We start from the raw sequence: 23,997 nt of genomic DNA on the forward strand, positions 1-23,997 counted from the left end.
TTAAACATTTTGGATTGTAATAAAAATATTCAACTGCAAGATATTTTTGGCCATTTAAATATTATTTTTGTCGTATTTCCTTGTTTCCTTTTCTTTTATATCTTTTTTTATTTCTTTCCTTTATTTTCCCCCTTTTTCCCGCCTTTTTCTAACCTTTTCTTTTCATTTTCTCATATTTATCTTTCTTTTTCCCCTTTTCCTTTGTCTTTCTCTTTTTCCTCTAGTTTTTCCATATTTTTATCCCTTTTCTTATCCCATTTTCTTCTTCTTTTTCTTTCTTTACCCCTCCCCACCCCCCTTTTCCTTTCTTTGCCCAAGGCTCAGCAAAAACATGAGAGAAAATTTACTTTTGGTCAGTTTGAGTCTCTGTTGTTTGCATTTTTCCTTGTGCTTTTTAGAACTTGTTTTCGGTTGTACAACACCATACAGAGACATCTATAGGTCAAATATTGCACACTGTCCTTTTGTCTTTTTAATGGACCCATAAAAAATATAAAATAAATAATAAAAAGCCTTATACAAACCTTTCAGAGTATACCTGTCGTCAATCTATTCTGTACTTTTTAAACTTCGCCAGCTAGGAGGGTTTTCCTGACATTTTTTTGTGAATGTAACGTGTTTTTCATCGAATGGATTGCCACTCAAACTCGTTGCGCACTATTCATACTCCAACACTTAGCTGCTTTCATCCAACTTGCACAAGAGCGAGAATTAACCTCGGGTTTCTAATTCACTATCCCTCCCGTGTCGATTTATTTTTTGCGCAAGACCTCGGATGCTTCCAGAGTGTACCTCGGTACATCTGGCCACTCTTGTCTCCCGCCCATGAAAAGCCATGAAATATTAAGCAGCCATTTTCCACTGCCAAAGGTCACATGTTGTCGTTCTCTGTGTTATTGGGAGGGAATGGATCAATCGCTCCTGATTTTATTACCCTGAACTCTGCTGTGAAAAAAAAACATTTCAAGTGTGAAAGTGCAAAAATTATTCAAGCTACTCTTTGAACCAATCCTAATGTGGAAAGTCATCCAAGTTTTCAAAAACGTCCACAACTTAATATTACAGCGATACCTCAGTACCCGCCCATAATCAGTTCGGATCGGCGTTGGGCCACCGAGTTGTTCGGATATGAAACACTTCTTACCATAAAAAGTCGTTATATTCATATTTGTATACTAAAATACCATGACTATGAAAACAAAGTTTAACCTGAACAGCCATATTAGTTAAATGTTCCAAAATAAAGATGAAACGTTAAGATTTTTTTAAAATAACTATTTTAACTATTTTTATTTTATGCGGCGGTTTGATGGCGGACACTCGTCCACTTTATTTTATCTGGCAATCATTTTCTCCAACTCTCAACTGGTTGATCGCGCTGTTCTGTCATGAACCAGAACAAGATCAAGACCCAAACGCGTGACGTTCTCACACAAGCCTTTTACTTTACAGGAAATGGGGAGTCATGCACGTTAGACAGCGGTCTGGCGTGGAAAGACGGGAAGCCACAGACCGACAAGATCGATTCCAATTGCCCAAGTTGATATCGGACAGATGGGGTCGATACCGGACAGGTCGGGACAGTCAGACAGGATAGATGATGAAACAGGATATCAAAAATAAACAGGACATACAAGACGGGAACAAAAACTGGAGAGGATAATAAACAGGCCAAAAATATACGAGAACGAAACCAGAAACCGATATTAAACGGGACAAAAATAAACGGGAACAATACCGGACTGAAAATACCACCAGGAAAACAGGACAGAGTCAGAACCCACGTCTTGCGGGGAAGAGGTTCGTTGACAGACTGACAAAGTGAGAGAGGGCCCACTGAGCTTAAAAAGACGTGAAGCCAATCTGTTAATGAGCCGCAGCTGGCGCCACACGGGCGGGGCCAACTGGGCTCCATGGCAACCGTGACATGTTCCCTCTCTTCCTTCCTTTTATTAATAACTTTCCCACGCCTCATAATTAACAGCAAAAAAAGCACATGCATTCCTCTTTCCATTTTCCTTCTCCTTACTCTTTAAATATCGTTGTTAATCGTCTTTTTCTTCTTCTGTTTGTTTGATTTCATGGAGCAAGAAGGTAGTTTTTCAACGTAAAGGCTGAAAATAAATGAGCTATTCTTTTAAAGGTTTTATTTACAGAATATTCTGGGCATAAAGACAATGGTTGAAAAAAATCACAAATGCAAAGACTGAAATGGCTCATCATCTTTTTACACTGAAAGGGTGGTGCATAAGTTGACTGTACATGGATTATGCAATTACTACAAAGTGAAACATTAAATGGCTTTCTACTTTGCTATTGGTGATGGCCTCATCAGCCTCAAACCGCTCAACCTTTGCCTTAAAAGGATCCGCTGTATTTTGTTAACAGGGATATGAATTATTATGATATGAAGTTTGCTTGATGTGATCTCTGCCCCCCTTGCTGGCATTCAGGAATGTGCATGTTTACACACCTCATTTAAGATTACAGAATATTTCCTCGAAGTTTTCGGGACCCTTTCTCCTGACTGTTTATAAATAAATAAAATAATAGGTTATGAATAAAAAAATATACAATGAAGACTAAATAAAAGCAATTAGATATCTTAATATTCCAAAAACTCTCATTGGAAGGCCGATGAGTTCAGGTGGCCATTTTCAGAGCCCTGCTGTTTCATTTTCCTAGAATTCCAGATTTCCTACTAATTTTGCTGACTGGGTTTTCTCGGGCAGCAATCGAGGGGCTTCCAGCGTTTAATCCACGAGAGAAGCGTTTCACGCGACCGAAAGTCTGTATTGATAGACCTTTACAATCACGCTATGTCGATAGCTGGCAGAGCTCGGTCAATTGTCCTTCTCGTTCACTGGAAAAAACTTGTTTGCTTATCATCACTCTATTATTCCCCCCCCCACGCCACCCCCGCCCTATTGCTGACAAATCCATACAACTATGTGGAGCACAAAGGCCCGGATTAAGCCGCCGGGCGTGGACGAGGGCTGGGCCTGGCGTCCTGGTTGAGAAGGGGGTGCGGTAGGGCCGATGTGGAAATTTCTCCTGTTTTTGTCAAATCAAAACAAGCACCCCCACCATCCAATCCCTGCTGTGACCCAACCGTGACCAGTCAACACTTTTTTGCTAGAAAGGCTGCCGGAACCCGAGAGGCTCGGCTGTCAAGCCATTGTGGAGTCCAGCCAAAATGCTATTGGCTTTGAGGGGATCTGGTTCGATGAGAACACTGTCATCGGACGTCATTGGGGAGGCTAGCGTGAGGGCGCTGATTAAATGGACGTTTTCCAAGAGATTGTCTCTTACTGTTTTTATCACGAGACCTGGTATGACATGAGAACTGGTCAGCCTGCCTGCTCCACAGTTAAGTGGTCCTGGGTTCAATTTCACCTACTCGCCTCCTTGTGGGGGGTTGCATCTTCTCCTCGTGCCTGGTTGGGTTCACTCTGGACACTCCGATTTTCTCCCTCATCCTAAAAACATGCATGGTTGATTGGCATGTCCAAATAGTCCCTAGGAATAAGAGTGCAAGTCAAGTCAAGTTACATTTATTCGTATACTGGACTGTCTCAGAAAATTAGAATATTGTGATAAACTTCTTTATTTTCTGTAATGCAATTAAAAAAACATATATGTCATACATTCTGGATTCATTACACATCAACTGAACTATTTCAAGCCTTTTATTATTTGAATATTGCTGATTTTGGCTTACAGCTGAAAAAAACTCAAAAATCCTATCTCAAAATATTAGAATACTTCCTCAGACCAAGTAAAAAAAAATAATTTTATAACAGCAAAACTAAATCAAACATTTGAAAATGTCCATTGATGCACTCAGTACTTGGTTGGGAATCCTTTTGCACGGATTACTGCATCAATCCGGCGTGGCATGGAGGCAATCAGCCTGTGGCATTGCTGAGGTGTTATTGATGCCCAGGATGCTTCGATTGCGGCCTTCAGCTCATTTGCATTTGTAGGTCTGCTGTCTTTCATCTTCTTCTTAACTATACCCCACAAATTCTCGATGGGGTTCAGGTCAGGGGAATTAGCAGGCCAATCAAGGACAGTGATGCCGTGGTCAGTGCACCAGTTACTGGTGGTTTTGGCACTGTGGGCAGGTGCCAGATCATGCTGGAAAATGAAATCCTCATCTCCATAGAGCTTTTCAGCAGATGGAAGCATGTAGTGCTCTAAAATCTCTTGGTACACAGTTGCATTTACTCTGGACTTGATGAAACACAGTGGACCAACACCAGCAGCTGACATGACTCCCCAAACCATTGCTGACTGCGGGAACTTCACACTGGATTTCAAGCAACTTGGATTTTGCTCTTCTCCAGCCTTTCTCCGGCGCCTTGACTTCCAAATGAAATGCAAAACTTGCTTTCGTCTGAAAAGAGGACTTTGGACCACTCTGCAACTGTCCAGTGCTTCTTCTCCATAGCCCAAGTCAGACGCTTCTTCCGTTGTCTTGAGTTCAGAAGTGGCTTGACCATGGGAATACGGCTATTGTAGCCCATTTCCCGGACACGTCTGTGAACTGTGGCTTTTGATACCTGGACTCCAGCTTCAGCCCACTGTCTTTGAAGCTCCCTCAAATTCTGGAAGCGGCTCTTCTTCACAATTTTGTTAAGGCTGCGGTCATCTCTCTTGGTTGTGCAGCTTTTCCGGCCACATTTTTCCCTTCCAACAGACTTTTTGTGGCTATGCTTTGAAACTGCACTCTGTGAACAGCCTGCTCTTTGAGAAATTTCTTTTTGTGTCTTACCCTCCTGATGGAGGGTATCAATGATGGTCCTCTGGACAGCAGTCAGATCAGCAGTGATTTAGTTTACTGAACCAAGCTGAGTGTTTTTAAGGCTCAGGAAACCCTCGCAAGGTGTTTCGAGTTAATTAGATGATTCAGGTGATTAGTTGAATAGCCTACTTGTATACTTTTTCATGATATTCTAATATTTTGAGATAGGATTTTTGAGTTTTCTTAAGCTGTAAGCCAAATTCAGCAATATTAAAATAATAAAAGGCTTGAAATAGTTCAGTTGATGTGTAATGAATCCAGAATGTATGACATTTTTGTTTTTTTAATTGCATTACAGAAAATAAAGAACTTTATCACAATATTCTAATTTTCTGAGACAGTCCAGTAGTTCTTAATCACAAGAGTCTCAAAGGGCTGCACAAACCACCATTTAAACATCCCATGATACTTGCATGAGGGCAAGGAAAAACTCAAAAATCTAGCATGGGGAAAATTAAGAAACCTTGAAAAGGGTTCTCACATGAAGTAATCCCCATTTCAGGATGACCAGGCTGTAATGGATGTTGCTTGGGCGCCAATAGACAAACCACAGTCAACATCAACAATACATTTTCTTAATAACTGAAATCGTGCAAAAAGTCTGAAGGGAAAAACAAGCAGTTTGAAAATCAATGTGAGGTTGTGAAGTTGACGGTTCGATGGTTGTCTCTGTGTGCCCTGCGATTGGCTGGAAACAGTGTGTCAATTAATCTGTATATTGTCTTCCACAGAGTAGAATACAATGCATTGTCGTTGAAACATGTCAAATGCACAATAATAATGAACAGTGCCATCCTGTCCATGGAGAAACAGAGGTAAACTCTTGAACCCGAGTCTGTCCCCGAGTTGAATTTTGGCTCGGGTCGTGCCTAAAGGACTTAACGGTCAACATCACCCTAAACACAATACACAAAGAGGTAAGTATTAGTTTCAGGAGCGAGCAGCAGCAAGTCAACTGCAGGAGAGAGAGTGGGAAAGGTGAGAGGAGAGAGAGAGGGAAAGGTGAGATGGCACAACATTCATCTGGTCAGGTAACTTAAAATTAGTTTTACCTGGTTATATCAGTATCAGAAATTATTTTCCCCCCATTTTATTAACACTCCACTTATTGAAACATGAATATTTTGTTTGTTTGTTTGTACATGATTCAATTGTTTGTTTGTTTGTACATGATTCAAATTGAATCTTTTCTTCCGGCGCCGTCACGAATGGCAGCCACTCCAGCAGCTCCCGTGTTATTTTCGATTGTTCTCGATTGTTCTCAGCTCAGGGATGCTGCTGGAAATGTGAATTTCCCTTCGGGGATGAACAAAGTATCTATCTATCTATCTATCTATCTATCTAAAGTACAAGATATATAATATAAACAATCACTCTTATACTAAGAAGGTGGTCTATGACAAAAACGAAACTTAAAGGTAGTGGAAAAATCCCTACTTCAAAAAGGCCCTTTGTTTAGATTGAATCTGGCATGTACTGATAAAACTCAAGTCCGTCTTCTGACTCTAAATTAAAAACACCACTTCAAAGAATTTAGAGACTGAATGAATGGATTTAACAATAAATCAAGCAATTATGTAAGGAAGTCAAATACCGTAAATACATTTAAATAAATAATCACAAACTCATTATGATTAAACAAATGGAAGTTTTTTTAAATGACTGAGATAATAAAAATGTTATAAATGAATAAATTAAACACTAATATAACATATATATATATATATATATATATAAATTTAGATGTTAGAGCAGCATGGCGGCGCAGTGGTTAGCGCTTGTGCAGGCACAGTTCTGAGGTCTTGGGAACCTCCTGTGTGGGTTCAAATCCAGTTACCGGACTTACTGTGCGGAGTTTGTATGTTCTCCCCGTGCTTGCATGGGTTTCCTCCGGGCACTCCGGTTTCCTCCCACATTCCAAAGACATGCATTTCAGGTGGATTGGTTGGTCCAAATTGTCCCTAGGTGTGAATGAGCGAGCGAGTTGTCTGTCCCTGTGTGCCCTGCGATTGGCTGGCAACCAGTTTATGGTGTCTCCTGCCCACTGCCCGATGATAGCTGGGATGGGCTCCAGCACCCCCGCGACCCTACTGAGGATAAGCGATGAGATGAGAGCTAATGAGATGAGAGATTATTTAGATATTTCTACACACATATCCTCCTTTCTTAAATCTGACACACTTGAAAATATAAGGATCCTTGACATGGTCGCATTTTCTTCCGCATCCTGAGTGTGACCTTGAAATGATCTTTCTTCAGGGTTTGCCCATCAATCTGCCCGCGGTCTGCAGCACTTGTTCACGCAGGAGCAAGCACGGGCACAGAGAAAACTATGAAATATTCTGCCATAGTTCAGGGACCAGGGTAACATGCAGGAATGGCACCAAAACAGTATCAACCTCATTTTTTAGAGTTTCCCTACAACCAGGCATGTCACATAACCCTGCCATTGATGTTGATTGGTTCAAGTTTATGTCCATGTTGCAAATGGAAAGGATGCCAGCCCAGCGGGTCAATGTTCTGTATGTGGGATGAACAGTCCTTACCTGGGAAATTGCTTTTTGTTGCTTCACCTGACCTCATTCATCATCTAAATCACGTGGCACGTCACTGGGCTAAATATCTCATGCTCACTTTTTTCTCATCCTCTCTTTGATTTATACATCATTTTATTCACTGTATTTTCCACACTATTAGGTGAACCCCCCTAAAGATAGTCTTTTGTGATATTATTTTCATATATAAGGCGCACTGGACTATTAAGCTCATAGAATTTAAACTACTGTAGGGGTTAGTGTTGCACAAAAATATGACAGTACAGTGGTAAAGCCAGGACCATAACTTGGCCTTTCAAGGCTTTGATGCTAGGTCCTTAGCTTGGCCGATCAAGGCCATGGCCTTTGGACTTGATGCTAAGTCCTTAGCTTGGCCTTTTGTGTACTTTCTATGAAGTCACTATCTTTGATTTTTGCATTTCGGAGATGGAATATGAGCTTGCTCTGTCCACTCCACGCATCGGCCCGGTATTGCAGTACCTCCGGGAACGGTGCATTCGCAATGATCGCAGCAAGGCTTTAGGGCTAGGACCTTAGCTTGGCCTTTTGGCTGAGAGTAAGTGTCCCGGCTCCTAGGCTTTGTAGCGTATTATGAACTGACCGATAACGGATAATGGATAATGAATAACGAAGATGGATCAATAACCCTTAAAAACCCCAAAACCCCAAATATTAAAAAAGAGTTGCACTTATGCCTCGATTGATATGATGGAATAATTCATTGATCACAATTGCAAAACGTTGGATGCAACAGGAATCAACTTCATATTCCGGCATGTCCGATCTCATTCTCCCGACCCCTTGGGATGCAGATAACACATGAAAGGGCATTAGGTCTTATCTCATCATCACGCTATTTTTAGTCTTAATGCCAAATTGTTGATGTAATTATTGAGCAGGACCGTGAGAATATTGTCAAACAATAAAACTGTCCATCAAACGCGCGAGATTCTGAACTGAATGAAGATAAGGGCATTGTGGGAAGTAATTCTTTCATTCTGAACTGAACGTGCGATACCCTCAAAAATGAGCAGGATAACTTTATTGAATTTTGAAAAGGTCAAAACATTTGTTTGAAAATTTCTATTGTTTTATTTGTCCATCTACAATCTACATGGTTGAAAAAAAAAACAGAATTTACAGTATTGCTGAAGTGTGTTGTCATGGGGGCAGGAACCTTTGTGAGGTATCTGTTCATCAGTGTGCTTTACGGCGTGAGTCACCTCCGCCCAAATCATATCAGTGAATGGATCCAAGAAAAGTGGTACACAAAGCCTCATTCCAACACACAATCTCCTTATTTAACACAATCACTGTGGGTGAGGCCTAGGCCAATTTAAATCATAATTGTTGTGTGGTACCTGGGAAAATGTGGGACCCGTGACAAATGCAGAGAATCACATTGTGGAAAGCAATTCGGTCATCCTGAAATATATGTGCAATATATATATATATAATATATATATATATAAATAATATAATATAATATAATATAAAATACTAGTCATTTATAATGCTTAATTTGAGCTGGGAAAAAGTCAAGTTTGACAAGTCATGTTTATTTCCATAGCCCCTTATCACAAAAAGTCTCAAAGGGCAAAGACCACCATTGCAACTGAAACCTACATGAGGGCAAGGAAACCTCAGGATGAAGAAAATTTTTAATTTAGTTTTTATAACTTTTATTTCTCACACACAATTCAACTCAGAGTTGAGTCATTCACCATATATTAACACAAACAATATATACAATTGACATTCCCATAAGAAACAAAAGAAACAACAACATAAAATGATAATATAAATAAATTAAATTCAAAAGTGAGATGTTTGGACATTAAGTAGAAGTTGTTGTGTAGTAGGCTTCCATTTTTTCTCAAATTGATCCACTTTCATTTGAAGTCTTTCAGTGATTTATTTCTATGATGTACATTTTCTTTAATTCGTCTCTCCATTGTTTTATGTTAGGATATTGTGGTTTTAACTAGAACACTGTGATCATTTTCTTTGCTACCAGAAACATAACCCTTAGTACATAGTTGTATTTACCAATCAATAACTCTTCTTTTCCTAATACATAGGTCACTGGATCCAACCGCAACTCCAAATCAATAATTGGTTTTATTTCTAATTAGATTGATAGATACTTTATTCATCCCCGCAGGGAAATTGACACTTCCAGCAATATCCTTGTGTTGAAAAATAAAATGATAAAGAAATACTGAATGCTTAGCCAGAAATCCAATAGCTGGGCAATACGAGAAAAATATGAGTGAAATCCCCCACCTTCCCACATTTCTGCCATCATAAATTGGATGTATTCTTATATTTTGAAGTGATAGCGGGTGTATAGAAGTAAAGCATTTTTACTTTCGAATTAAACTCCCTCCACGTCGGACTGCTGGTTCTTTTGTGTCCTTCTTTTAAAGTTTTTTTCCCCAATCATCATCTTTTATCACTACATTAGCTTCCAGTCCCCATTTCCCCTTGACCTCCATCACATCGTTACTCGGATCCATTTGCAGAACTTTATACATTTTTGCGATAACCCATCCATCCATTATGTGCACCGCTTATCCTCAGTAGGGTCGCGGGGGTGCTGGAGCCCATCCCAGCTGTCTTCGTGCAGTGGGCAGGGGACACCCTGAACTGGTTGCCAGCCAGTCGCAGGGCACACAGAGACAGACAACTCACTTGCTCATTCACCCCTAGGGACAATTTGGACTGGCCAATTCACCCGACATGCATGTTTTTGAAATGTGGGGGGAAACCGGAGTGCCCGGAGGAAACCCATGCAAGCACGGGGAGAACATGCAAACTCCAAACAGGAGGTTCGATCTCATGACCTCGGAACAGTTTCGCACACGCGCTAACCACTGCACCGCCGTGCTGATATTCTTTAGATAACCCCATTCATGTATTGTCCTTTTGAGATTGATATGAACAATTCCTCAACGTCAGTTGTTTCCTTACATATTTTCCCCCATTCATTATGTCTCTGGAGGTAATGTTTTAGTTGCGAATATTCATAAAAATCATTCTTAGACAGGTTGAATTATGGTCGAAGTTGTTTAAAAGATTTTAATACCTGTCCTTTAAACTCCTGGGTAATCAACATCATCATTGTGACCATTTTTCTAATCCAATATCTATAACCCCAGGTATAAAATCTAGGGTTTTTCGCTTTTTTTTGTAGCCCTGCTCACCTACCTTGATATTTTCAATGGATTTTGTATTGTTGACCATGCTTTATTAGTTCCCTTAATCCATGAGAAGTGGATTTTTTCTTGATTTGGGTGGAATGGTGATTTGTCATTCGCGTGGAATGGTGGGTCCTTGAGTCAGACCAGTTAAGAACCACTGATCTAGGGGATTAGATCCAGCGCCCTACCTTCCGTTGCATTGAATGTTATGCAATTGTGACCTTGAATGTCCCCCACTTCCCTTTGGTATCTGGTTCGATCTCCATTGCCACCATTGTGATGCAATTGAAGTCAGCTATTTTATTGACTGATTAATAAATGCTGGAACAGGGTTCCACTTTTCTCCGCATATAAGCCGCACTGTACTATAGAGCACACGTTCAGAATTCTAGTCAATTTGGGGTTTTTGGGTGTGCCTTATGGCCTAGAAAATTCTGTACTTTTTTTACCAGCTGTGCTTGCTTGCATCCAAGCCGGGATGGATGCTGCTGAGTCGAGACTGTGATGCGAGAGAGGGTGGCGTGCGTGAGCCCCCACCCCTCTCCATCCGCCCTCTCCTCCTCCTCCTCCTCATCCTCCTCTGTCAAAAAGCTCCTCCTCTCCCCATCGCCACAGCCGAGACCGCTGACATTTTCGTGCTCAATGAGAGCGAGAGGGCACCGGACTGTGTATTTGCAACCTGCTGCTGTCTGTTGCCTCCCCTGCAAGGTAAGGCGACGACACCTCGCACGTCTGCAGCCGCTTTGCGCGTCACGCTCCTTCGCGTGCTTATTATGCCCGTTTTTTTCCCTTCTTCCCCTGTCTATTTTCTTTATCCTGACCACAGCTGAGAGGGCGAATGCATAAGTAAAGGGCAGAGTTACCGGTCACACAGATAGGCTTGGGTTGTGAAAAAAAGGAGTATTATTTAAAGCAATCAGCCGTTTTCAGCAGCGTCATCTTGCCCGTTACCTGATGGCCTCCTTATTTCTGTTACTGCAGTTTGACGCATGCCAAACATCCTTTCAAGTTTTCCTTATTGTGTGTTGAATAACATAGACAGTACTTAGATCCGTATTCATTTTTAGAGTCTAAATATACCACGTGAGGGAAATGAGCTGTCTTTGTTAGGTGCGCTGTCAGGAATGGAGCTACAGTAGGTGTTAATTCTCACCCATTCTGGTGTCATCTATAATAATGTACCCGTTTGGGCCTCAGAAACCAAAGAAAGGAACAAGCCACTGTAGCCTTTGACAGTTATATTGTATTTATTCGTGAATAACGCGCACACCTAATATTAAATAAAAAATCGATCTAAAGTTTTCTTTTACTCTTTCTCAGTTTAAGCTAAGCATTGTAGGTCACAAACGTGTATAGAACTATCGCATCAGGATTCGAACCCCGATCACAGTGGCGATTCTTGACCACTTGACCACTAGAGTTTTAGATAACATAGGAAAAGGCATTAGATTTTATCCCATCATCACACGATTTTTACTAAGGGTGCCACGTTGCTGAATACATGGGGCCATGATTAAATTCATTTATTGACACTGAATCAGACGTTGAAAGACATTAAATAAACACATGGAGAATTTTATTTGGAACAGTGTTCATATAGTTACGTTGTCAATAAATTATTTTAATCATGACCCCACGTATTCAACAGCGTGGTACTGTGAGTAAAATATTGTGTTGATGAGATAAAAGCTAAAGCTTTTTCCCATGTCATCTATAACCCTTGCGGTCTAGTGGTTAAGAATCAGCAGTGGTGGAGTGATCCGGAATCACATCCAGTGGCATCTAATTTGGTCAGCTATATTTTTCGACTGATCAATTATTGCTCATATACGGTAATGTACTACTGTAAAACCTTGTGTGTAATGCGCAACTCCAACGGTGAGGTTTTGGGGTAAAAAGAAATGTGCATTATACAAGAATAAACAGTTAATATGAATTGTACATTTGAACAGTTATACATTTGTTACAGGTATCGGCCTCTTTGCCGGTGGTGTTACTTTTGTTTTTATGTCACCTATGTCAACATTAAGGCCAGCGGGCCAGATGTAGCCTGTGATAATGTTTTCAATTGCCCATAAAATGATTTTGATTTACTTTTGTATCATACAGAGGGAATCTTTGTGTACTTTTTTTTTTTTCTGTATGTTGCTTTTCTTTGTAGAAAGTGTTTTTTTTTTTGGTTTATAGATTTTTGCACTCTATTGTTTTCCAATTACATTTTTGTTTAAAAATATTTCAGTTGAGTGAATGATAGAAATGTGCCACTATCATCTTTGATATAATCCCACTTTTCCTAAAATATAAAATAAAAGCTACTGATGATGCATGAATAATACCAGCTTTTTTATTCAATATTCATGTGATGAGGATCTAAATCTAAACCTTTTTTTTAAATTCGGATTTGTGTCTGTGTGTGTTAATATGTGACTTTCAGGCTCAGAAACGGCTGAATCAGTTATAGTGAGAATTTACCCAGTCATACTAGGCAACCCCAATAAGTATCAACAAAATTGATAAACATGCTTTTGTGTTATCTGCTTTTGTGGGGTCTAACGCCCTCCAGCCACCAAATTTGGTACTGCAGCTACTAACCACTCCAAACAGCTGAATCCAAACCTCTATCAGTCCGCCAATGCCGGGCCATTTTGCTCTTTTGGACTTGATAAAAAATTACAGACAGAGCCATAAGAAATGTTGCTTAATTTATCTTTTGGAATATACTTGTTAGGTTTTCAGTAAGTGCAACTAGGTTCACTCGACTTTAAGTGCCATTTAAAAAAAAATCTGCATTCGATCAGTGCCGCTCTCTGCATTTCGCCATATTTTTCATTTGGCCCTCTGTCCATGTGACTTTGACACCCCGGGTTTAAGTGCTACATGTGTTGTGCGAAATCAGCAATGTTTTTGTCAAATTGTCATTGTCTTCCCAATTTTTTTTTCACAGCAGAAGATAATATGAAGGCAACATTTGGCAAAAAAGATCCAGGAAAGTGCCAGCAATCCTTTCAACACATTTGAGGCCCGAAACCATGTTTTACCATCTCCGGTGAAACCCGTGAACCCTCCCCTACTTTCTCCCACATCTTATCAAGCTAGCAGGAGCTTGGACCGCAAAAATGGGTCCGCCGAGCGTCCGGCCGGCCGAGTCACAGGCCGCAGATGTGGTTCTGTGCAAATGGAGGGCTCACTACTGTCTGCGGAGAAAACTGAGGCCTGCGAGGATATCAGGCTTTGTGGCGAGCCTGCTGGCCATAAGTGCCATCTCAATCTGTGCCTTGACGTGGACGTCCGTCGGCGGGGGGGACACTGCCCTCGCCCAGGAGAGCCTCCTCCAGCCGGTGCCCCACAGGACTCTGCTCTCCAGCCAGAAACAGAAGGAGAGCAACGGGTCAGCCGGTGGGAAATCGACAGGCAACGACAGTGAAAACCAAGGGGAGTACCCGCCAGATCTTTTCACCCTCCAGGAGAGGCGGCGCGGCGCGGTGATCCTCCATATGTTTGGCATGATCTACATGTTCATCGCTTTAGCTATCGTGTGCGACGAGTTTTTCGTCCCGGCGCTGACGGTCATCACCGAGAAGCTGAGCATCTCAGACGACGTGGCCGGCGCCACCTTCATGGCGGCGGGCGGCTCGGCTCCCGAGCTCTTTACCTCCATCATCGGCGTTTTCATCTCGCACAGCAACGTGGGCATCGGCACCATCGTGGGCTCGGCCGTCTTCAACATCCTCTTCGTCATTGGCATGTGCGCCATCTTCTCCAAGGAGATCCTCAACCTGACGTGGTGGCCGCTATTCCGAGATGTGTCCTTCTACATCTTGGACCTGGTCCTGCTCATCGTCTTCTTCCTCGACAACTTCATCTCCGTGTGGGAGAGCATCACGCTGCTGTCAGGATACGCCGCCTACGTCATCTTCATGAAGTGCAACAGCACAATGGAGGGCTTTGTCAAAAACTGCATGAGCAAGAACCAAGTGGTGGAGGTGGAGGTGCAGCCCAAGGTGAGTGGGATTCCCAAAATCGCCTTCTTGAAGATGCCTGCGTCCACATCCTAAAGATAGCCGTTTCTGATAGAGATGTCGCAATTATCCTACACTCTGCTAACATTCTGCTAGCATTCATTGGCATTTTTTTTAAATGGACATTTTTGTCTATAGCCCAGTGTTTGCCAACCTAAAAGAATAAGTAAAGGTTAATAATATTAAAATACTATTTAAAACAAAAATGCAAATAGAGGACTGAATCATCATTTATCACCATTACACAATCCCTTTGTGGTCTTAAGTGTTATAATCAGAGTTTTTTTTATTACTTTATTTCAAAGTATTTAAAAATAGCATGTTGCAGAGTGAAAACAATAAAAATGGTGGTTGATACCTGAGGAAAAATTGCTTTTCTTTTTACGCGTGTTTATTTAACATCTGGGTTGATGTTCAGGTAAAACAAACGCTGGAGTTGAGCAGTTCCATCAAGGTTTTTATTCAGAATGTTCCAGTCACAAAGGAGGTACAGAACAAAGCTGCTTGATTTGCAAGTGTGCAGTCAGAATGGCTGGCAACCACTTTCATACTAGGAGGGTGGGCTGTGATAAAACTTTTTGAGCCTAGGCACACTTTTTTTTTCCATTGAAAAAATACCATAGTCTACCGACTGTTAAAGATATTCAGTATATAGTTTTTCTTATTTTTCATGGTCACCATGGCTCAGCTCATCCGTTTTGGCTCATGATTTTGATGTAATTTTAGATTCTACTATATGTTTAACCCCTTTTTCAAGTTATACTATAGTTTTATCTTGTGTTTGAGAAAAATAAAAAAACAATAGTCAAAAACATTAGTTTTTACTACATTCTAACTTTCCATTTTTTTTAAATGAAAATACAAAAACAATTAAATATGTTTAAAATCAGAAAAAATATGCGAAAAAGGTTTACTAGATTTATTATATATAAATGTAAAGTCTTTAACAGCTCCATCAAATCAAAAGGGTAACTAAATACATTTTCATTAGCTTCATGAGCGGATAGAAAAATAATTACCAAAAAATATTAATATGCAAAAATGATCTGCTAATGAAACCAAAAACATTTACTGTATGCTAACTTTTTTTTAAAATAAGAAAATAATTAAAAAAACTTTAGTTTATTTTTTTTCATTAATTTGTGCAATGCAATATTAAATTGCTTCATCATTGCTTCAATATATATATATATAAACCGATAGGAATCTGCTGCCACCTACTGATTTGGATGAATGTTAGTTACTCAAATCCCCGGAAGAAACAAAAAAAGGCATGATTTTTTTGCAAAGATAAAATTAGGCAAATTGCAGCACACTATTCAAAGTCTTACAGCACACCAGTTGAAAAAGACTATCATAGCCATCAATGGCATTCAATGCCAGCTCTGTAAAAAATCCATTCGTTGCTAGCTTGGTAAAAAATGGATCACTCACTGACCAATCAGTAAATACAATAATAATTGATGCCTAAAGCCGTCAAGGGCATTCACTGCCAGCTTGGTAAAAAAAATAAATACATTGTTGACGTCTTTAGCCGTCAATGGCTGTGAATGAGTTAATGAATGAGTAGACGTCGGTTTTAGGCGCCCATCAGACACCAGCGTCCAGATTATCCGCGCGGATTTAGCCTCCCTTGTGACATGAGGTGGAAATGAAATTTCGGGAAGAGCATTGTCCCGCTAAGGCGGGATTTGCCAAAGATTTTCACTCTGAAGATGTGACCTCCCCCTCTCTTTGCCGTTGAAACTTTCTGGGATGCCAGAATGCGCTCAATCGGTTAGTTTGACAGGCGAGGGAGGAGGAAGGGGCTCCGGCTCGGAGCCAGACGGGAAAGGTGACCTTGAGCTGCAAAGCATTCTGGGTGCCCATGACAGCAAGAGCAGAAGCTGGTGATGATTTATTCAGTTGCTGTTTTGGTCTGTGTTGGGCACGTTACTGAAAATAAAGTAATTGGTCACAGTTACTAGTTACTTCATTTAAAAAGTAATTCCGTCACCCTCCAGATTTCTGACACCCAAAAGTAGCGTTTTACTCTGAAAGTTACTAGTTACAAATTACCATATATACTCACTTTGAAGCCAACCATCAAAAACTGCTTAAAGGAACAGCGTGTATTATTTAGCACCTCCTAGTGGTAAAAATCGTTAATAGAAAAGCCCAATACTTATTTTAATAATAATCAAAATTACATTTACTATCGTGTGAGTGTGTATTTCTATAAATAGTGGTCAGTAGAAAAATTAGTATTTACTTGACATAACATGAGCCTCACCTAAAGGCAGCGAACATAATTGTGTGCCCTATTGTTGCTATGGATACCCAGGGCAAAAAAAATGACAAGTTAAATTGTGGGTTTTGGTTACTTTGAGTCACTGTAGTTCATATTCTTCCTTGTGCTTTTTATTCTTCCTTGTGCTTTTTTGCACTTGTTTTTGGTTGTACTGCACCAGACAGCATCACTTTTTAAACAAATTATAGACACTGTTCATTAAAAATAGCCACATAGTAAAATGAATAGAAGAAAATGTGTACACCTATGGAAGCAGTGAAACCTTCATATTTACTGGCTTGTGCAATTTTGAGAGCTTGCGAACTAACATTTGAGTCACTCCATATCCATTTTGTCATTTCAGTGTATTGTTGCTGGTGGAAAGAGGGTTTTATGTTACTTCATAAGAAGAGTAGAATTTAAAAAGTAGTGGAGTAACGCACCATGTTGTAGCCACAGTTGACTTACAAAATGTCATCAATAACCTGTTACAGTACTCATTACAGAGAAAAGTTACTGCATTCCTGGATTTAGTGAATGAACAGGAATGACATCTGGTTATTCGCCTGGACAAAGCATCAACCCAGCACAGAAAAAACTAAAGTAATGACCAACAAACCCAAGGAACCACCACAAACATCACCAGCAACCACAGAGAGCTAGAACCTGTCACCAAATTTAAATATCTTGGAGCTTTCCAGAATTAAACCTATCTGGAGGGACAAAACCATAGCAGTGAAATCAATGTTCAGACTCCTGCAAGCACTGGTTACTTACATTTTCCTTTATGCCAGCTCAGTAGCCTAGATGGTAGTGTGCCCGCTTTGAGACTGGGAGGTCGCTGGTTCGCGCCTCGGCCGAGACATACCTAATTGGTATAATGGCGGCGCCCTCTGTTGGCTGCGGCTGCATCGACTCGCTACAACGGGTCAGGTGTATCGACATTTCGTTCTGTGTACATTGTTACAAAGAATGACAATACAAAGGAAATGATTAAATTATTATTAGACATAGACTCTCACAGCAAAACTTGAAAAGAAAATTCAGGCCATGGAGATGTGATGCTAACAGGAAACTTCAAGGCATTAGCTACTTAGCCAATGTGACAAACGAAACAGTGCGCAACACCCTCAAAGGGCAGATTGGACCCTTCGGAGAACTGTTGTCCATGGAAATAACTAGCTCTAGCATGAGTCTGGACATTGATTTCACTGCTATGTTTTTGTCCCACCAGATGGGTTTAAGTCTGACAAGTGCAGCTGTGGTTTGAGCTATCCTGGCCATGATTTCTGGTTCTGACCCATCTTCTGATATGACAGCTCCAAGATATTTAAATTTGGTGACAGGTTCTAGCTGTCTGTGGTTGATGGTGATGTTTGTGGTGACACCTGGGGGATTGTTGGTCATTACTTTTGTTTTTTCTGTGCTGACTTCCATCCCATACTGGGTTGATACTTTGTCCAGACGATTGACCAGATCTCTGAGTTTGTGTTCTTCTCCTGCTCATCTGGCAATATCATCAGGAAAGCGGAGATTTAGTGATGTTGTGTCCCCCTATACTGGCTGTACCTTCATGTTGCTCCAGAGCTTTGGACATGATCCTCTCCAGGAAGATGTTGAATAAAGGTGGAGAGAGAATGCAGCCTTGTCTCACATCAACTCCAATGGTACCATTGATCAGTACCACACTTTTATACATGCATATATTTTTTTAATCACAAAATTGACCGAGTAAGAAAATGAATACTCTTTAAAATTTTGAAATTTCGATTACCCATCGGGGGATGAGTTACATAATGAACCCCAAAAAAGATATGAATATACGAAACATGTTAAGTACAAGCAAATTTCTCAAACTATGAGTATTTGAAATATGCAAGTTTATATGATAGTTCATGTATTTTGCCTATTTAAATCCATAATACTTTTTTTAAGGAATTAATTTGTTCTCTTCAGGAAGATGACATCAAGTCAAGTCATGTTTATATTTATAGCGCAGTCGTTGGCATTCCAAAATGTTGAAAGAGCCATATTGGACATTAAAACAAACAAAACGTATGTTTGGAGCTGCGAAAAACGAAAAGCTTCAAAAATGGAAAGGTTTTTATAACCCTTATAAGGAATGCAACACGGTATACATATACTGTTTATGTCAGGACCAGAACGGAAACAGGACCCAATTCCATTACGTTTCTCACAAGTTTTATTGAAGGAAAGAAGAAGGGCTGCGGCCACGATCCGGTGTTTGCTGGACTCGGATTTTGCTCAGAACGCGGAAGTGGATCTTCCGTAGCGAGCGATGGCAGTGTCAGGGACAGAAAAACGGGTCGGTAGCCGGGACTGGGAGAGCAAGGCGTGTTCGGGGTCGGAAGAAAGTCGAAAGCCAGAACGGGAGAGTCGATGTAGACAGGGAACGAAAAGAGATCGTAAACCGGGGCGGGAGAATAGACGTGGTCAGGAGCAAAACAGGTCGTAGCCGGAGACAGACAGGAGCAAAAACAGGTCAGGTGGGAGTCAGGGTCGAAAAAGGCTTGCCTAGTATTCACTGAGGTTCGCAGACGGACTGACAACAGGGGACAGACAGGACTGGGTTCAAATACTGACAGGGAGCCAATCAGAACCCGCAGCAGTTGGCGCCAAATGAGCAGGCACAGCTGAGTCACATCAGTAATCATGACCGTATATATCTATATTCATTGAAAAACTTTAAGAATATTTGTGCCATGTTCTCCTACAGAAACTATATCATTTTCCATAATCAAACGTTTTTGAAAAAGCGCCAGGTAGCCAATAGTGATTGACATAGTGCCGCCTTTTGCTTATCCCCGGTAAAGCCCTTAATGACAAAGTCTCAAAGGCTCTCATGAACTGTCGAGGGACGAGTTCGATAAAGAACAAAAAATATTGAGAATTTCCGAAATATGTAAATTACGTGCAAGTTTCTCAACCTAAGAGTACAGTATTTATAAGAATGCATGTTTCAATGATAGTTCATGCATTTTTGCATCTTATTTGAATCATTATATATCTTAATGATTGAACGTTTTTACCAGTAGGGGGCGCTAAATTATGCACGTTGAAGGACTCTTCGTTTTGGTTCGAGTCAGTCGGTAGTTCTCTCTGTTTGTTATTCCTTTAACTCACAGATTTTTTTTTACAAAATATCAAGATGGGGTGGCAGTTAGGATGGAGCAAAGTCATCCAGCAGAATTTCACCGCATCAGTCGATGCGCTAATCCCGGTGCACAGCATGCGATTTGATTTGAGCGGCACAGATGTTGGGAGGATGTTTTTACCTATTTGTTCATCCCTACCGCTGCCTAATACCTTTGTTTACTTAATGAACGCCGGGTCGGCGGGTTAATCTCCAAAGGTTTTTTTTTTTTTGACTATAACTCCGCAAGTCGTGATTGTAGGGAGTTGCATGGTGCTGTGAAATTCCCACCCGTTGCACGCCCTTTTTTCCGTATCTTTTTCAATCTCAAGGGTAACCATAGCTTAGCTCCTTTCGCTAGCTTATTCCTTACACTGTTGCTTCTTACTTACACTGTTGCTAGCGCTAAGCGTTGATGAGTTTAGCACGTAAGAGTTGCAGGTGTAACCAGCCTGAATTCAACAAATATTTGTACAGTAAACTTTGACAATGCGTCCGCTAAAATTAGTGGCTGTCGTCGTAATGCAGGCTAGTTTTAGTGGCCAGCTTTGACATTACAGCCACTAGCATTAGCTGCTGGTGTTGCTAATTGCATGTTTGCTTAAGTGGCTAGCTTAGATGATGCAGCTTCTAGAACTGGTGGCTAGTGTTGATAATGCACGCTAACTTTAGTGGCTAACTAAGACTATGCAGGCGCTAAAACTAGGGGCTGGGGGTGATAATGCATGCTAGCTTTAGTTACAATGCTGGATAGCTTCAATGATGTTTCAGAAAACCCAACTGGCTACCTTAGATAATGTAACTGATAGAATTAGAAAGCAGAGTTCATAATGCTAGCTTTAGTGAGGGGCTTTGACAATTAAAGAGCACAAATTGTGCGCAACTTACCAGCATTCGAGGCGACACGTAGCAGCTAGCTTTGACAATGAAGCCGCTACCACTAGTGACTAGTATAAGTAATGTATGCTAGCTTTAGCGGCTATCCATGATGATAACAGCGAGTCTCAATGCAAACTCTAGCGAGTAGCTTTTGACAATGCAGCCACTAGAATTAGTGGGTAGTGTTGCCAATACATAATAGCTTTAATGGCTAAAATTTGTCAAAGCTGGCTAGCCTCAATGATGTGTCAGAGAGCTTTACTGACTAGCTTTGATAATGTAGCCTCTAGAATTAGAAGGTTTGTGGTCATTAAGCATGTTAGTTTCAGGGAGAAACTTTGACAATAGGGCCACTTGTATCAGCGGTTGGCGTAAATAATGCAGCTGCTAGCTTTACTAAGTCATATGCTAAAAATGAAACTTGTTGGTTTTTCCAGGACTTTTTTTGCTTGCATTTAAAAGTTGTATTGTACATGTAGTTGATTGGTTGCTTGGTTGGTCGGTCGGGATGTTGGTTGGTTGGAAACTTTAACCACTAGGGTAGTAGGGGAAGTACAGCCTGGTGGTGCCCATCCCTCTCCAGACCAGCACTGCAAAAAATATGTTTCTTTTCATTTTTAAGATACAAGCAAATGGCCTGCCTTTGGACAAGGTTGTTGGAGCTCTGGTTTGTTGAATCGTGTGTATAAGAAACCAGTGTATCAATCAAGGTGTTGGTTCCGGTAGGAGATTGGATTCAGCTGCTTGAAGTGGTTGTTAGTGTGGGACCGCGGTTCCCAATTTGGCTGCCTGAGAGCGGTAGAGACCCGACACAAGCAGACCCTATGTAAAAATATAGTTATGGATTTTGTTGGTACAGTATATTTGGGAGTGCTTTGACCCGAAACTAAGCAAAAGACAATCATGGAGTTCCAAAGTACAACTGAGCAAAATATCATGAAAATATGTTCAGCCGTTTCGGAGCCTATAAGTCACTTTCAAACACACACACACTAATCAGAATTTATTGAGTTGTTTAGATTACAACCCTTAATTCTAATCTTTCTTGTCAATATTTCCTGAAAACTCCAAATTGAATGCTCAGAAAATTCAGAATTTATTTTTATACTATATTACCCAATACGACATCTGTCATCAGTATTCTATCACTACCATGTTCCACTAAGCTCCTGCGGGTCGATGACTCCATGACAGTAATAGTGCCCGCCTAAGGGTCGGAGTTAATGACCAATCATAAAAGTCGCGTTGTATTAGAAGACGGGGCGAACGAGGTCGCCCCATACTTAATGCCGCCCCCTACCTCGGACTCATCAAAGTTTAATTACGCTTTATGACTGTAGGGGGAGCCTGAGAGCGACGTCCTTCATTCTTCGCGTCAGCTTTCTTGTCAAAAATGGCTGACCGGGAGAAAATGTGCACCGCCGAAGCAAAAGCGTTTAAGGTTCCTCCGTCGTGGTCGGATGAGATACCCTTGTGCGGAGGCAGATGTTGCATGCGCTGAGATGTGGGGGTTGCGACCTCCCCCTGCGGCATTAGCGCGCTAAAAATAGCTCCGGCAGGGGCGAGATTTTTTCGTCGGGACGTGGGCTTCAAAGATCGGTTACAAATCCGCCTGCTGGCGTTTCCTTCCCTGTGGGGCGACGGCGCGTTCAGTGCGACATGAAATTGAAGATGCTGCGACGATCTGATTTCACTCGGTCTTGGCGTACGAAAAGTTTGGCAATTTTTACTTTAGAGAACATGTGTCCAAGGCCACATAATTTTATGCGGCTGGTGAGACAGTGCTAAGTAAATTTTAAGCCCGGCCTAAATGTAAAACATTACGTTCGGGTTCGAGCCAGGCCGGGCTTCTCTTTCACTGACCTTTTTTTTCCTTTTTCAAAATTATCCATCTGTCATTGTACTTTGTTTCTTTTTCTTTATGGAGGATTCGCAATAGATTCCATCCCCCTCTTGCAATCTGCCCCCTTTTCTCGCCTCAAGCTCTCACTCGTCGATGGCGCACTCCTCCCGAGTCCTCACAAATTCAGTTTTGCTTCGGGCCCAGTCACTCAGGCCTATTAATACTCGAAGGGAAGGCTGGATTTTTTTGGGCCCGATCTTACCGCTAATGCTGAGATTAAGCTAGGCTCTGCTGAGAAAGAACCCAAAGTATTTTTATTTGCTGACTGCCATTCTTCAAACAGAGAACATTGAGAAAACTCATCCCAATATTATTTTACTTCAAATAAAAGTCAGTCGTGCTCTTTAAGGTAATACCTGGGTGATTCTTCAGAAGTTTAAATACGTTTTAGCTTCTACCTAAAATAGATTTCAAATGTAACAGCGAGGTTCGCATTTTCAAGTAAATATTTCATAAAAAAGTAAAAATCATAAAGGCTTTTAAATCAATCATTTAAATTGGTGTTTATTTGCATTTTTTTCATTTTTCATTCTGCATTGAGTTTCTACAAGTTAAAAAAAAAAATGTAGTGGAAATTAATTCAATTGTCGTTTTTCTTTTTTGACAAATGCACAGTTAATAAACCCTAAAACAGATTAAATCTTATTGAAGGAAAAACTATTGAGAAATTTTATAATGAAATAGTGAGCCTCTAAAAAGACCCCCAGCCCTCCGGCTAAGGCAAATTTTTATGCCAATAATTTAGTATTCCTACCCCTTGAGAATGATTCTTTTACCACATAGCCACCAAGCTAAAATGAGTTTGTCACCCCTGTTTTAAAATGATTAAAACATGGTGAGTATCATTTTACAATACATTTGATGTGGCACTTAAAGCGAACAGTTTTTTGTTCCTCGCTTGTAAATTTTTATATCCAGGTTCTACGACACAAGGGCAGTCAATTGAAGACCTGAAACTTGAGCAGTTCCTTTGAAGTTTTTATTACATAATATCTCTACAGCAATCCACCAATCAGGCCTGTATGGTAGAATGGCCAAACGAAAGCCACTCCTTAGTAAAAGGAACATGGAAGCCCGTCTGGAATTTGCCAAAAAGCACCTGAATGACTCTCAGACCATGAGAAACAAAATTCTCTGGTCTGATGAGACAAAGATTGAACTCTTTGGTGTGAATGCCAGGCGCCATGTTTGGAGGAAACCAGGCACCG

The 23,997-nt window shown here is 40.9% G+C and overlaps 1 protein-coding gene and 1 pseudogene across 10 annotated transcripts in view; both read left to right on the forward strand.

Moving 5' to 3' along the window:
* The first annotated feature begins 7,727 nt into the window (after positions 1–7,727).
* LOC148356380 (U2 spliceosomal RNA) lies at positions 7,728–7,864 on the forward strand (annotated as a pseudogene).
* Positions 7,865–11,060: 3,196 nt separating this feature from the next.
* The window catches only part of LOC148356381 (sodium/potassium/calcium exchanger 2-like), a 67,764-nt gene continuing 54,827 nt past the window's right edge, over positions 11,061–23,997 (forward strand). For 3 of the 10 annotated variants that reach the window (XM_088348640.1, XM_088348645.1, XM_088348643.1), the window contains exons 1-2: positions 11,063–11,273; positions 13,510–14,565. In XM_088348640.1, coding sequence (XP_088204766.1) covers positions 13,682–14,565 — 884 coding nt within the window. In that variant the 5' untranslated portion in view covers positions 11,063–11,273; positions 13,510–13,681. Of the gene's footprint in view, positions 11,274–13,509; positions 14,567–23,997 lie in introns of all 10 variants that reach the window. The other 7 variants (XM_088348644.1, XM_088348646.1, XM_088348642.1 and 4 more) reach the window with 6 other exon arrangements.

This window comes from Urocampus carinirostris, chromosome 11 (assembly GCF_059441175.1).
Source record: "Urocampus carinirostris isolate Australia breed hairy pipefish chromosome 11, RoL_Ucar_1.0, whole genome shotgun sequence".
In the NCBI taxonomy this organism is placed as follows: Eukaryota; Metazoa; Chordata; class Actinopteri; order Syngnathiformes; family Syngnathidae; genus Urocampus; species Urocampus carinirostris.